Source organism: Columba livia, chromosome 15 (assembly GCF_036013475.1).
Source record: "Columba livia isolate bColLiv1 breed racing homer chromosome 15, bColLiv1.pat.W.v2, whole genome shotgun sequence".
In the NCBI taxonomy this organism is placed as follows: Eukaryota; Metazoa; Chordata; class Aves; order Columbiformes; family Columbidae; genus Columba; species Columba livia.
In genome coordinates, this window is record NC_088616.1 from 8026048 (window position 1) to 8040146 (window position 14099).

The 14099-nt window shown below is 64.8% G+C and overlaps 2 protein-coding genes across 3 annotated transcripts; both read left to right on the forward strand.

The window, feature by feature from the left end:
- Positions 1-929: 929 nt before the first annotated feature.
- On the forward strand, positions 930-13780 carry SEPTIN12 (septin 12). 2 transcript variants are annotated; one of them, XM_065030916.1, is made up of 11 exons: positions 930-1120; positions 3535-4608; positions 9173-9364; positions 9803-9931; positions 10045-10126; positions 10223-10360; positions 10491-10608; positions 10688-10783; positions 10873-10969; positions 11121-11287; positions 11393-11747. In XM_065030916.1, the coding sequence occupies exons 1-11, from the start codon at positions 1066-1068 to the stop codon at positions 11438-11440; spliced, it is 2196 nt and encodes a 731-aa protein (XP_064886988.1). In that variant the 5' UTR covers positions 930-1065; the 3' UTR covers positions 11441-11747. The 2 variants fall into 2 exon arrangements, with proteins under 2 accessions (XP_064886988.1, XP_064886989.1); XM_065030917.1 differs by having other exon boundaries at positions 934-1120; positions 11236-11287; positions 11393-13780.
- MYADM (myeloid associated differentiation marker) lies at positions 12660-13780 on the forward strand. The gene has a single exon (XM_005505707.4). The coding sequence runs from the start codon at positions 12660-12662 to the stop codon at positions 13524-13526; it is 867 nt and encodes a 288-aa protein (XP_005505764.2). The 3' UTR covers positions 13527-13780.
- Positions 13781-14099: the final 319 nt, after the last annotated feature.

A 14099-nucleotide genomic window follows, 5' to 3' on the forward strand; every position in this document is an offset into this window, starting at 1 on the left:
CTGCAGCGGGGCCGGGGCCCAGCTGCACCCCCAGCACAGGCCCAGTGCAGGAATGTGCCCCAGCTGAGGGTGTTTACTGGCAGCCGGTGGGCTGGAGGGTGGTGAAGAGCAGAGACCCCTGGCTGGAGAAGGGATTTCCAGCTCCTACTCCTTCTGCTGATCCCGGGATGGGGCTGGGGTTAACCCTTGGCAGCTGGGATGGGAGGGGGATGGATGATGCCTCCCAACTCCGAGCATCTTGTAGGGCCAAGGGGGGCAGCCCTGATGCAGCCTCTCGCCCTAGGGTGCTGCCTGCATCACACCCGGGATTTGCTGTGGGCAGGAGCACCCGGGGTGCTCATGGGAAGCGTTGTCCCTTGCAGCTGGTCCTCAGGGATGCTCCAGGAGCTCAGATGTGGGACACAAGCCCTGGCAGCTACCACAGCAAACACCACACACACCCAGACAACAACAAGCAGCCCTGCCTGCACCAGCGCATTTTCTCCTCTTACTCCAAGCTGGAAATCCCTGGGGGAGCAAGGACCCCCCAGCCTGCCTAGGACACCCCAGCCATTGTGGGGGCACAGGCAGCACCCAGAGTGAGCACGGCCAAGGCAGAAGCCGGGTGCACCCCTGGAAGGGGGTGTGCTGTGGGGCAGGGCAGGCAACGATGGCTGTGGGCGGGCGGGGGGTTCCATCCTCCCCCAGTGCCCGTGGGTGTCTCGCGGGGGCGAGGGGCTGCAGCATCCCAGCGCTCTGGGCCCGGCCTGGCAGGGGGGGGACAGCGGGCACGTATCAGCGGGGCCCGTGGGAGGGGGCTGGCGGAGCTCTGGGGGCCGGGCCCGGGGAGCCGGAGAGGGTCCAACCGGGGCGGGGGCGCGGGCAGCACCTCCCCCCTCTCTCTCCCTTCCTCCCTCCCCTCCGGTCCCCTCCTCCTTCCCCTCCCCGCCGAGGAGCAGCCGGCGCCGTCCCGTCCCGTCCCGGGGCTCGGCGGACTCAGCTCCGCTCCGCCCGGTGCTGCCGCCGCCTCCCCATGCGGGTGTCCCGAGTGGGCAGCAGCCGCCGCGCCCCCCGCGCCGCTCCGGCATGGCCCGGCTCTCCGTCAAAGAGCACCTGGATGGGATCCTCTCCGACTTCGAAGGTGCGGCCACGGCTGCGGGACCCCTTCGCGGGGCTGCGACCCCCACTCGGGGCGGTGTACCGTGGGGAGTGGATGCCCCCCGGGGGATGGTACTGGGGGGGATGCTGCTGGGGCTGGACGTCTTGGGGGTGATGGGATGCTCCCCAGGGGCTGAGCATCGTGGGGGGCTGCCCTCCCTGCCGAAGGGGCTGGGTGTCGGGGAGGTGGATGTTCCCCGAGGGCTGAGCGTCGTGGGGGGCTGCGCATCGGGAGGGGACTGGGATGCCCCCTCGGGGACTCAGTATCGTGGGGGGCTGCTCCCCCCGCTCCCCGGGACCTGGCCATGGCGGGGTGAGCCCGACGGGGCGCACCCTCAGGGGGAGCCTGGCGGGGTGCGCCCGTGGGCGGGGCAGGGGGTGTGGGGGGGACTGCAAAGGGCTCCGGGAGTTGGGGGGGTGCGTGTGTGTGCGGGCGCGCTCCCCGTGTGTGCGTGCTCCGACCCGCGGCTGCGCTCCCCCACTCCGCCGCCTGGGGGGCTGCGGCGGGGGGGAGCCGGGAGCGGGATGGGTTTGTCGTTCCCTTACTCGCGATTGTCCCCGGCCGCTTCCCTGACGCCGCGGCGGGAGGGGCTGGGGCCGTTGGGGAGGGGCGGGCAGCGAAACCCGACCCGGGGGCTGCTGCTGCCCTCGCCGGGGAGGAATGTGTGCACCTACCCCGGGCACCTTAACCCCGCCACTGCCGGGCCACCCCCAGTCCCTGCCACCCCCCCTCCACGCCCCCTACAATCCCCCACCTCGCCCTGCATTCCCCCGTCTCTGTGTCTTCTCCCCGTCACTCTGGACACGGTCTGAGTGAGGATGGGTCAGGGGCAAGGGGCAGGTTTGGGATGAAAGGAGTCATTTTAGTGTGCCCCCGGCAGTGCCGAAGCAGTGAGATGGATGTGGGGAGGGGGATGCTGTCCCTGTGTCCCCATGGCCCCCGGCAGCCTGGCCAGCTGGAGAAGGGCAGGACTGGCCAGAGAAATAACCTGCCCTGGGGGAGCTGTTATTAGCAGCACCCGTGCCCTGGCCCCTGGCCCCTGACCCCTGCCCAGCCCGGGGCACAGACGTGAGCTGGGGAGAGGACGGGGACAGGACCCCCAGTGCCCTTTGGCCCCCAGTGCTGCCAGGACTGTAGCCAAGCCAGGGCAGCAGCCATGGGGCCGAGGAAGAGGAGAGCAAGGGCGGCCTCACTGTCGGTGGGTGCCATGCTGGGGCAGGCTGGGGCACATTCTGGCATGGCAGGGATGAAGTGGCACAGCGAGGGCTGCCCTCCCAGCCTCCTTGCCGGCAGCAGCCACCCGCTGCTTGGCAGCGGGGTGCAGCGGGGGCGAGGAAGGCTGCCTGGCGGGGACCTGGGCCCCCCATGATCTCCCGGGGGCTGGGGAACTGGCTGCCAGCACCAAACGGTGCCGCTTTGGCAGAACTGGCAGGAGTGTGGCTCCTGGGGTGGCCCAGTGCCCTGGTGGGAGGGAGAGAGGGAAGGATGGCTGCCCAGTGAAGGCGCTTCCTTCCCCCGGGGGCTTCGTGGGGGTCTTGACTGCTCACACCTGCCGCAGCAGTGCCTCACCAGGCCATGGTGCCCATGGGGACAGGGTCCCCCACTGTTGCCAAGCAGCCTGTGGTTGCTCCAGCAGGATGCTTCACACCAGAGCCAGGAGCGACAGTGCCCATGGGACAGCAGGGTGGTCCGTGGGGGGCACATTTGCATTGCCAGCAGGCCTGGGGCCACAGTGTGGGCTCCTGGCTGTTGTCACTATTGTGAAGCTGCGTAGGTGGCATGACTGCATCTGCCCCCATGGACCATAAAGTTGCTGCTGCATGTAGCTATAGCTCTGGCCTGCCTTGCCATCAGTAGGTTTCAGGGTTAATGCTGGGGGGGTTGCGGGGGAGAGTCCTTCTCAGCATGGCTGTTTGGATAGATGCAGGGGGAGACTGTCAGGCGGGGGATCCAGTTACTTGGGCCCGGATCCCTTACAGGGTGAATAAAGCAGGCAGTGTGCTGAGCAGGGAGCCAGCAGCACCGACCAGCCGGACACAGACAAACTGCGGGGAACAATGATAAAAACCACGGTGAACAATGCAGCAGGGCCATGGGGCTGCCAGCTGCTGTCCCCGGCCTGAAGAAGGTCCCATCTCACGGCAGCGTCTTCCCAGCGGAGCTGGAGCATCCCCTCCGTATGGCCACCACCAGCCACAGCTCACTGCCAGCACTGGTTTCCCATCTGGCCTTTTGGCACCCTGCTGCAAGGGGGGCACATCTAGGTGCTGGCACAGAGTGGCACTGCTGGGGGTCCATGCATGGGGGTGGCTGTGGGGTCAGCTGGGGAAAGGGCAAAGCCCAGCCAGTGCCGTTGGGTGCCACGCTAATGCCACCATCTCCTTCTCTGTCCACAGCGCTCAAGAAGTCATTTGAGGCAGAGGATGGGGACGAGATGCCCAGCTCACCACCAGTGTTCCCGCTGCCGTCGGGTACCAGCGAGTGCCACCAGCCGCTGCAGCCTGGCCACCCGCCCCGCTCGGGCACCACTGCCAGCCCCAGCCTGGCTCCCAGCCCTGTGCTGCGCAGCCATCTCAGCACCAGCCTCTCTGTCAGCAGAGCCAACGGCACCGCCAGCACTGGCATCACCCGTGTTGCCTCCTTCCAGACCCGCCGGGGCTTTACTGCAGGGCCGGGCAGTGACGGCGAGAGCCTCCGCAGTTCGTCCTCCAGCCTGGAGAGCCCTGCTCCCCTGCAGCTGCCAGGCACTCCCCCAGCTGCTGTCCCCGGCCTGAAAAAGGTCCCATCTCACGGCAGCGTCTTCCCAGCGGAGCTGGAGCATCCCCTCCGTATGGCCACCACCAGCCACAGCTCACTGCCAGCACTGGACCTGCACATCGCTGAGGAGCCGGGGATGGGGACCCCTCCACTGAAGCCCTTGCTATGGGGCTCCCGGAGCCCAGCATCCCAACCCCACACCCACCAGCCCTCCTCCCCAACCCCGTGCGATGGCACCGAGGTGTCCCAGGGGCTGCCCATGCTCCCTGATGGGCCGGGGGGGCAGCTGCCAGGGGTTGGGGATGTCACCCCCTGTGCACTTCCACGGCTGCAGCTGAGGGTCAGCCTGGGTGCCAACCCCAGCCTGGCCCACCGGCCCCTGTCACTCCCTCGAGGCCAGGGAGAGGCATCCCCAGCCCCCACAGCTCCTTCCCCGGGGAGGGCTGAGGGGCTGCCACCACTGCCAGCCCCACAAGCTGCCCCCTTCAAGCTGGTGTCACAGCCGCAGACAGTGCAAGTGAGCTCCCAGCCTGCCTTCCTGGGGGGGCTGGTGCTGGTGCCAACATTGGGGACCCTGGCAGCACCCAGTGGAGCCGGAGCAAACCCCCCCAGTGCCGGGCATGTGGGGCTGCGGGGACCCTGTGCAGCGGCGGCGGTGGTGGCTCGCGGTGAGGCTGCAGATGGTGACTGGGCTGCAGTGACACCAAAACACGGTAGGACTCGCTTCTGTCCCCTCTCCCCACTGGGACCCCCTTGTTGGGTGTGGTGTTGCCAAATCCTCCCTCAGTGACACCCACTGCCTCCACCTGCTCCAGCACTGCCAGTGCCAGGGAGGGCATCAATGTGGGGACATGGAAATGCTGGGGACAATGCAGTCAGGATGAGCCCTACCAGCTCCCTCCTCCCTCCCCACCGGTGCTGGAGTTGCTGTGGGGCACATTGGATGCCACCCAGCACGGCGTGCGGTGCGTAGCGGCAGGGGGGCCATGTGGTGCGGAGCTGAGCTCGGCGCTGGCAGGACTCCCAGCCTGCCTGGCCCTGGGGTGCCTGGCGAGCTTCCCGCACCGCCCCGGCGCTCATCGTTCTCCCTGGTGCAGGGAAACAGGTCAGGACACATGTGCCCCATTGGCAGCAGCGCCAAGTGCTGGGGCCTTGCGCGTGCCGGCTATCGTCATGATCTTGTCCCGCGTCCAGCGCTTTCTTCCCCTCTCATCCCTCCTTGTCTTGGCACGGGGAGGGATCCTGTCTCTCCCTTCCTGCAGGGGCAGAAGATGTGGCAGGGGGCCAAGGTGCACTCAGGTGTGCTCAGCACACACCTCATGCTGGGGGGAGGACATGGAGCTCCCTGGCATGGCCGTGCCCCCGGCTCCCACTGCACCAGTGTGGGCTCCACAGAGCCTGTGTATGTCCCCAAACACAGGGCGGGGGACACCCAGTGTCCCCCTAGGGAAAGGCTGCAGGGTGACGGGGTGGACAGGAGACGGCTGCCACCACCGGTGTTCCCTGTTTGGGTGTTTGCGGCTCATTGCCCGTCTCACTGGGGTGTCATGAGAGCCGCCGTCGCCGGGCTCTAAGTACTGACGCCGGCAAAGGCATCCATACATCTGCTGTGGGCTGGAGTGAATCATCCCCCAGCAATGCCCGTGGCCGCACTGCCCCGCCAGCCTGGCTGCCCTGCCGCTGGCCAGGGGGTGGGGACGGTGCTTGGGGCCAAGCTGGGGTGAAGAGGACATGGGGGGACAGTGCCTGGGGCTGAGATGGAGTGATGGGGACATTGGGGAATGGTACTCGGGAGCAAGCCAGGGTTTGGCAGCACAGCCAAGCGTGGTGTGCCCAGGCTGCAGAGCGGGGTGCAAGCTGGCAGGCAGCACACGGGCACCGACTGCCCTGCAGATGACAGGGGACTGGTAGGTGCTGCCTGGGCACAGTGGTTTCTCTGCCAGGAAGAGCTGGGGATGTGCTGTTTCCCCTCCTGGGAGGCCACCGCAACCCCCAGCTGGTGGCACCCGTGGGTGGCCACGAGGTAGTGTGGCACGTGTGGTCCCGTGTCCCGTGGGAGGAAGCATCAAGCGAGCCAGTGGGCTGCTACGTTTCACTTCCACACCGAGCGGGCGCCCGGGTCGCCCACGCAGGGCCTCGGGCAAGGAGGAGGAGGAGCGGAGGAGGAGCTGTGGGCTGCAGCCATCCTCCCTGCCTTGCACCCCAGGAGCCATTTGGCCCTGGTGACCAGCTCTCGACAGCAGCAGCTCCAGCTCTGGTAGGCTTGTCCAGGTAGGAATGGCCATGGTTACACTGGGTAGGGCAGCATGCGGGCAGGGGGGTGCTGCTGCAGGGCCAGGGCAAACTGCTCTGTCCCCTGTCCTCTGTGGGCAGGCGCAGGGTTTCACCCACTGCCTCACTTCTGCTTCTGCTCACCACCGGCACGCCGTGGTCCCAGCCCTCCGCCATGGCTCCTGCCTGTGCCGTGGCCAGCCGGGCTGGCTCCAGGTCTGGTCATGGATGGGGATTGTCACCGCTGTCCCCTTGGGTTGTGTTTGGTGCTGGGAAAAGTGTCAGCCTTTCTGGGTCACACTCAGCTGGGTTGAGTAGAGCTGCGGTGAGCTCCTCACAGGCACCTCTCCCTCTGCTTCCCCCCAAATACTCCATTCTTTTGCTGGAGGAGCCAGCTTAATTCTCCCCACCCGATCTGGAGTCATGCTCTCACTATCCGATGGCCAGTTCGGCGCGATGGCGAGCGGCCGAGCCGAGAGCTCCTCTCTCAGCATCCTCCACCCCTGGAGCCTTATTACAGGCTTCCCTAGGAACTGGCCAATTAGCCCTGCATCAGTAATTAAATTTGTGGAGGAGGCCATGGACCTGGGATTACTTGGCCCTGCCTGGATAATGAGAGCATCTTTAACGAGTCCTGGAACAGGTCTGGCTGCAGGAGCCATTAGCCCTGGAGGTGCCTGGTGATGCTAAAGAGCTTCCACGAGGCCGCCCAGCTGCCGCCTGTCGCCGATGGGCCTTTTCGGCAGTGAGGGCAGGGGCATGAGGGCAGGGGCATGAGGGCAGGGACATGAGGGGGGCTCCTGCCCTGCAGGGGAGGCAGTTGTGGTGCAGCACCCGGTGCAACCCTACAGCTCCACCTGCCACCCTGTCCAGCTGTTTGCAGCTGCTCGGCCCTGCTGCCACCAGGGCACAAGGTGAGGGGTGACAGCTGAGCCCCTGTGTGGGTGCTGCATGCTGGGGAGCTGTTCCCCCACACCACGTCCTGCCCTGCACCCTGCCCGCAGCGGCCAGCCACCCTGGGTGGCTCCAGGCAGCGGCTGCTTCACTTGGTTCTGGTTCTGTCCTGGCCATGGTGAGGGGCTAGCAGGGACCAGGGTGGGGGTGCAGGGGGGCTGGTGTTCCTCAGGAGTGGTGACATGTCCAGGTGAGCATCGGGGACGTCCCACCTTTCTGCCTGCCTGCGGAGCACCCCAGCACTACGGGGTGGGTGGGTCCCGGCAGGAGCAGCCACCCTGCTTGCCCTCGACCCCCCCGGCAGGGTGTCACTGCTGTCACCAGGAAGTCCCTGGCTGTTTCACCACTTCTGAGGAACACCCTGACCCATAGGGGCGCAGGGGGAGCTGGGACATGGGGCACTGCTGTCCCCAGCCCCAACACCTTCCTGGTAATTCTGCCATTGCTCTGGTGAGGCAGTAGGTTTGCACCCACCCACAGGCACAGAGTGCTGGGTGCCCCCCCCGCCGGATGCTGTTGCCACAACAACAGGCATGTTTAGCTCTATCATCTGGTACGCCAGGGCTGGACTAGGCTGAACCCTGCCCATGTGTCCTTCGTCCCCAGTCTGCACGGCAGATGGCCACAGCCTTGGCAGGGTGGCTCGGCCGCCTCAGCAACCTGGGCCATCAGCAAGCTGCCACTCGAGCCTCGCCAACGCCAAGAACCGGCTGGCCCATATGGAGCAGGCAGGGAGGCTGTGGCGCGGGGGGACGCAGGCGCTGTGGGGCACTGCGGCAGTGGGGCAGGTGGCAGGGCCACCACCCCTACCTTGCCTCACTGTGCCTGTGCCATGGCTGGGCATGGGTGCTCCTCAGAGGGCACAATGCAGGGTTATCCCCGGTGCAGGGTTGTCCCCAGTGCAACGGAGCTGGTGGGTGCCAGTGGGGATGGTACTCACGGCTGAGCGTGCCCGCTCCCGTTTGGTGCCACCACAGCCACCCACGAGGTGGTGGGTGCCATGGCGGGGACCGGACATCCTTGTGCTTGTGTCCCATCTGCACTGGCCTGGCTGGAGGTCGGCAGTGCCATGTGCCAGGTGGGCACAGCCAGGTGGGGCAGAGCCAGGTGGGCGCCTTCCCCACTGTGCCAGGCAAGCGGCAGACTCAGCACAGGGGCTTGGCTGTGATGGGGAGGGGGATGTGGGGGAGGGAGGAAGGAGGGAGGGCGGGGGGAGGGACATTGCCATGTTCACCATGTGTTGGAGCGTCAGCCTCGCCAGAGCCAGGTTTGGTGCCAGTTGGAAGCTGGCGGAGGGGAGGGGGCCAGGCTGCAGCACTGATGGGGACAGGGATGCTGATGGCACCCAAGAGACCACCCCGACTGTAGCGAGGTGCTGAGTGAGGGCACCGCGGCACTGAGGTAGGACTCAAACAATGGCCGTGCCGGGGAGGAGAAGGGAATAAAGGGCTCAGGGGCCCCTCAAGCTGCTGCACAAAGGGCTGGGGTGGGTGCAGGGCTGTGGTGGCCCCCAGGCTGGGGCATGCTCTGGGCACAGTCCCCTGGGCAAACCCTGCATGTCTCTGGGGCTCAGGGTTGCACTGGTGCCTGCAGTCCCCTTCCCAGCACCCCAAAGGCTGCAAGTGGGTGTCTGGGCACAATGTGGGGTGACAGGTCCTGCCCCATGCCCGGAACCCCCCAGACGCGCTGGGGCTGGAGCGGGTGCTGCAGGAGGTGGCCTCAGCGTGGGTGGCAGTGTGGGCTGGGTGAAGGGTGCTGGCGATGGCCACGGTGCCCGATGCAAACACCTTGCCGAGCAGGTGGTGGCATCACGGGGGATGGGAAGGGCTACCCGGTGGCCACGAGAATGCCACTACAGCACCTCCCTGTCCCCATCCACCAGCAGGGTGCCAGGGGCTGGCGTGCCACGTTGCCATGCTGAGCCTCAGCGGCTGCCAGGAATGTGCCGGGGCTGCATCCCCGACAGGGTGGCTGCTGCTGGGGTAACGGTACCGGCAGAGGGGTGGGCACTCGGGGGGGTCCAGGCTCAGCCAGCTTTGCCCACCCACACAGGAAGCAGCCTGGAGCCCATGGAGCGCAGCATGGAGCCGCCGGCCGTGCCGGAGGAGGAGATGATGCCTCTCAGTGTGGCGCCCAGCCCAGCGGGTTGCCAGCTCTTTGGTTATGTAGGAATCGAAGCCGTGCTCGACCAGATGAAAATCAAAACCATGAAGACAGGCTTTGAATTCAACATCATGGTTGTGGGTGAGTGCCTGCTGCAGGGTTTGGTCTCAGTTGGGGTGGGAATCTTCGTTATGCTGCTGTGCCAGGGGAGTTCATGCTGTTAAGGGATTTTAAGGGATTTAAGCAGTAATAAAGAGAAGCAACATCCCATAGACCGTAATGTAGCGATGCTGGTGCGTGAGCTCATCCCAGCTGCTAGGATGCTCCCAAATGGGTACTGAGGGGTTATTTGCTTGAGGAATAAGTTTATCAGAGGGATAAACCAGGACTATCCCAACATCTGGTGTTCTCCCAAATGGGTACCAAGGTGTTACCATCCTGGGGAATAAATTCATTAGACAGGACAAACTAGAGTTATTCCAACCTCTGGGATGCTTTGAAATGGAGACTGAGGAGTTACTGCCCTGAGGAAATTAATGTACGGAGGGGGACAAACTGGAGCTACCGGTATGCCCTCAGGACAGAGTGGGTTGGGGAAGTCAACGATGGTGAACACCCTCTTCAAGTCCAAGGTGAGCCGCAAAGCCTCGCAGCCTGGCCAGGAGGAACATATTCCCAAGACAGTGCAGCTGCAGTCTGTCACTCATGGTAAGGTCAACACCACGGGGTTGTGTCCCACGTGTCTGCAGCCTCAGACATCCCCCAGTCCCCTGCTTCCCCCTGATGCTTTGTTCCCACTGACGCACATCTCTGCCCCATAGTCATTGAGGAGAAGGGTGTGAAGATGAAGCTGACAGTGACAGACACACCAGGGTTTGGGGACCAGATCAACAATGAGAACTGGTAGGAGACAATGGGGTGCAGCATCCCAGCTTAGTGGGTGGCAGTTTGGGGTGGGGGGTTGAGTTCAGATGCCATCCCCCAACTCCTCATCCTCAGTTGGGACCCCATCATCAAGTACATCAACGAGCAGTATGAAAGGTACCTACGTGAGGAAATCCTCATCACCCGCAAGAGGAAGATCCCAGACACTCGGGTCCATGGATGTGTCTACTTCATCCCCCCTACGGGTCACTGGTGAGTCCCCACTCACAGCACCTGTGGGTGCTCCCTGCTTGGTGGTGGGGTCACTCTGGGGTAATGGTGGCGGAGTCACTCTGGGGTGCTGGTGGTGGGGTGACCCCGGGGTGCTGGTGGTCCTTGTCAGGCTGCGCCCACTGGATCTGGAGTTCATGCGACGGCTCAGTAAGATCGTCAATGTGGTGCCTGTGATCGCCAAAGCCGACACGCTCACCCTGGATGAACGGGCAGAGTTCAAACAACGGGTGAGGGCAGGTCCCCAATAGGCCCCCTGGGGTGCCCTGGGTCCCTCTGCAACCCCGGCTCAAGTCCTATATACCACAGATCCAGGAGGACCTGAAGACCCATGCCATCAGCGTGTACCCGCAGGAGGACTTTGACCAGGACCCGGATGACAGGGTGCTGAATGACCTGATTCGGGTGAGTGCCAGGATGCTGGGGCTGGGGATGCTGCTGTCCCAGGGGTCCCAGCAGTACCCTGGGGCAAGCACATCCTTCTGTGCTGGCAGGAGAAGATCCCCTTCGCCGTGGTGGGGGCGGACCAGGAGCACCAGGTGAACGGCAAGCGGGTGCTGGGCCGCAAGACCAAGTGGGGTATCATTGAAGGTGAGTGGAGCCCCTTGTACCCCCAGCCCTCCCCAGGTACGGGAGGGGATCTGTGCTGGGCGTGCTAGGAGCAGCACCCATGGGTGCATCCCTGCCTGGGTGGGTGCTGGCGGGGTGTGGATGGTGGTGTGAAGCTGTGCCGATGCTCCAGTGGTACTCAGAGCCTGCCAAGCTGCGCTCCCCAGGTATCCCCCTGCCACCCTGCCCTCCTGCCTGCACCCTGCCCGCCCTGCTGCCCATGCTGCCCATGCTGCCTTGCTTTGCAGTGGAGAACCCGGCGCACTGCGAGTTCCCCCTCCTGCGGGACCTGCTGATCCGGTGAGCAGGGGATGGGGCAGGGAGTACCATCACCCTGTGGAGGGGTAGTGTGGCAGAGGGGGACAGTAACTTGATGTCCTTCCTCCTCACTGCTACCTTGGGCAGATCCCACCTGCAGGACCTGAAGGACATCACCCACAACGTCCATTATGAGAGCTATCGCGTGCGGCGGCTGAACGAGAGCAACCATCCGGGGCCGAGCTCCCACAATGGGCCTCCTGGCAAGGGCGGGGATGGCAGTGACCTCTGAGCCACCAGGTCACCCCCCAGAGCCACCGCTGGACCCTCATGGCAGTGCCTGTACCCTGACCAGCAGTGGCTGTGCCTGGACCCTGCCTGGGGTGAGGAGCCCCCGAGAGTGCCAGGCTGCTCCGGCTCCTCATCCCCAAGTTCTGCCATGGGCACAGACGCCTTGGATCCTGCACAGCATTAAAGGTCAAGCCAGAGCCTTCGCCCTTCACCATAACCATCCTTCTGCTGGACCTACGACCCTTCTGATGTGTCACCACCCTCCTGTGCTGCTCTGACTGCTGGGACCATAGAGCAAGACCTTCTCCCAACAAGTGCTGCCAGGGTGCCCTGTGCCAGCACCAGCCAGGCACCCTGGGGAGATTGGAGTGCTTACGGCAGAGTGCCCGTGGTTCCATAGGTGGCCAGGGCGGGCAGAATGCAGGTTCCCTCCCCACAGTCACCACACCCACCTTGCCCATTTACGGCAGGTGGCACAGACGGACTTTGAGCCCCTTATCGGGCGCTGGAGGTGCCGGAGGTGCCGGAGGGGTGCGGAAGTGGCACCCTCAAGGGTGGGGGGGGCTACACCCAGCTGCTCCCCACTGTGTCACCCCCCTGCCAGGGGCACGTGGCACTGGGTGCAGCTCCCCAAACCCCTCAGGCAGACCCCACAGATGCTGCCCCGCTGGCTGCTGGCCCCGGCACGGTGTGAGCGGTGCGAGGATGGGGAGGATGGGGGAGATGGGGTGGCCCGCCCAGTGCTTCAGGGGTGCATGAAAGGCCCCATTGTTCCTCCTGCTGTGGGCAGGCTCGGGGGTGGTGCCAGGACAGCAGCACCAGCAGCTCCCTGCCCCCCCGCCCTGGCCCTGCTGTGAGCGCCGGCACCTTCGCCCAGCACCGTGTTAATGATCCACCCGCCCGCGCCGCTGCCACCAGCCCCCAGCAGCCGCCCCGGTGAGCCGTGCGTGGCGGTCGCCGTGGTGGCAGCCACGGAGCTGGGGGTCCTCGGTGCAGGCGGCTCGGGGGGCCGGCGGCTCCCTGCCCCGTGCCCCACCCCTCTGTCCCAGAACCCAGATAAGAGCAGCTGCCGGCAGCACCCATTTCCCAGCTTGTGGTGTGAGGGGGAGAGCTGACCGGGACCATGGCCAGAGTGACGGTGAACCTCCGTGCCGTGACCTCCTGGGTGGGCATCGCCCGGCTCTTTGCTGTCGTGCTGTCCTGCATTGCCTTCAGCTTGGTGGCCTCCACCCGGGACTTCTGGGGTCCCTATGGGACGTGGTGTATGTTCACCTGGTGCTTCTGCTTCACCGTGACGCTGCTGGTGCTGTTTCTGGAGCTGCTGGAGCTCTACCCCAAGCTGCCCTTCTCCTGGGATGACTTCACCTCGGCTTTCTCCATGTTGGCAGCATTGATGGTTTTCACCACCTCAGCGGTCTTCCCTGCCACCTTCATCAGCAGCCCCTGCAGCGGCAGCAAGTGTGCCCGCCAGGCCGTGGCCACCACCGTCTCCTGCCTCTGCTTCCTTGCCTACGCCCTTGAGGTGGGGCTCACCCGTGCCAAGCCGGGGGACATCAGCAGCTTCCTCTCCACTGTACCTGGGCTCCTCAAGGTGTTTGAAGCCTATGTGGCCTGTCTCATCTTCTGCTTGCTGGATACCTTCAGTTCAGAAGCTGGCCTGCAGTGGTGCGTGGCCGTCTACTCCATCTGCTTCATCATCACCCTCCTCATCATCATCTTCACCATCGGCCGGTGCCTCAGCTACATGCCCTGCCCGCTGGAAAAGGTGCTGGTGGGGTACAACGCCCTGGCCCTGGTGATGTACCTCACCGCCACCGTCCTCTGGCCCCTCTACAGCTTCAGAGGGCAGAGCCGTCCTGCATCCTGCGGCAGGGGCTGCAGGTGGGACAAGAACCTGGGGATCACCTTCCTCACCATCTTCAACCTCATTGCCTACTTGGTGGACCTGGTCTACTCCACCAGGATGGTTTTCATCAGGGCACCTCCCTAAGGGCTCGGGGAGGTCTCGGTGGGGAGAGGGGTGGTGGGACGTGGCCGGGTGCCAGTGCGGGGTTCTTGGTGGAGCTGAGGAAGAGGCTGGGTGCCTTGGAAAGCTCCTTCTCCCCGTGCTGGAGCAGAGAGCCATGGGGTGCTCCCGGGGGTGCCTGAGTGGGGGGGCTGTGGAGCTGGGTTGTGGGGAGCAGGGTGTTCCTGAAACCCTGGAGCTGGGGGTGGGGTTGGGATTAAATTGGGTCATTTTTCACTTGCTTCTGTCTCCTCTTTCTTTCCCTTCCTGGCTTTCTGCGCGATCCTTCTCAGCAGCACAGGGGTCTTGGAGATGAGAAAGCAGGGGGGCACTGGTAGCACCAGGGGGGCACTGGCAGGAGCACATGAGAGCACTGGGCTTCAGCAAATCTACTTTTCTCCTGCTTGTTGACTCTGCACCAGAGTGAAGCAGGGCATGGCCAGGAAAAAAAACAGCCCGGATGCCTTTGCTTTGGCACCTGCACAGGACCCTGACAAACGGGTTTGGGAGGAATGTGGCTGCTGGGGGGGCTGAGCCTGCCAGGCCCTTGTCACCAGC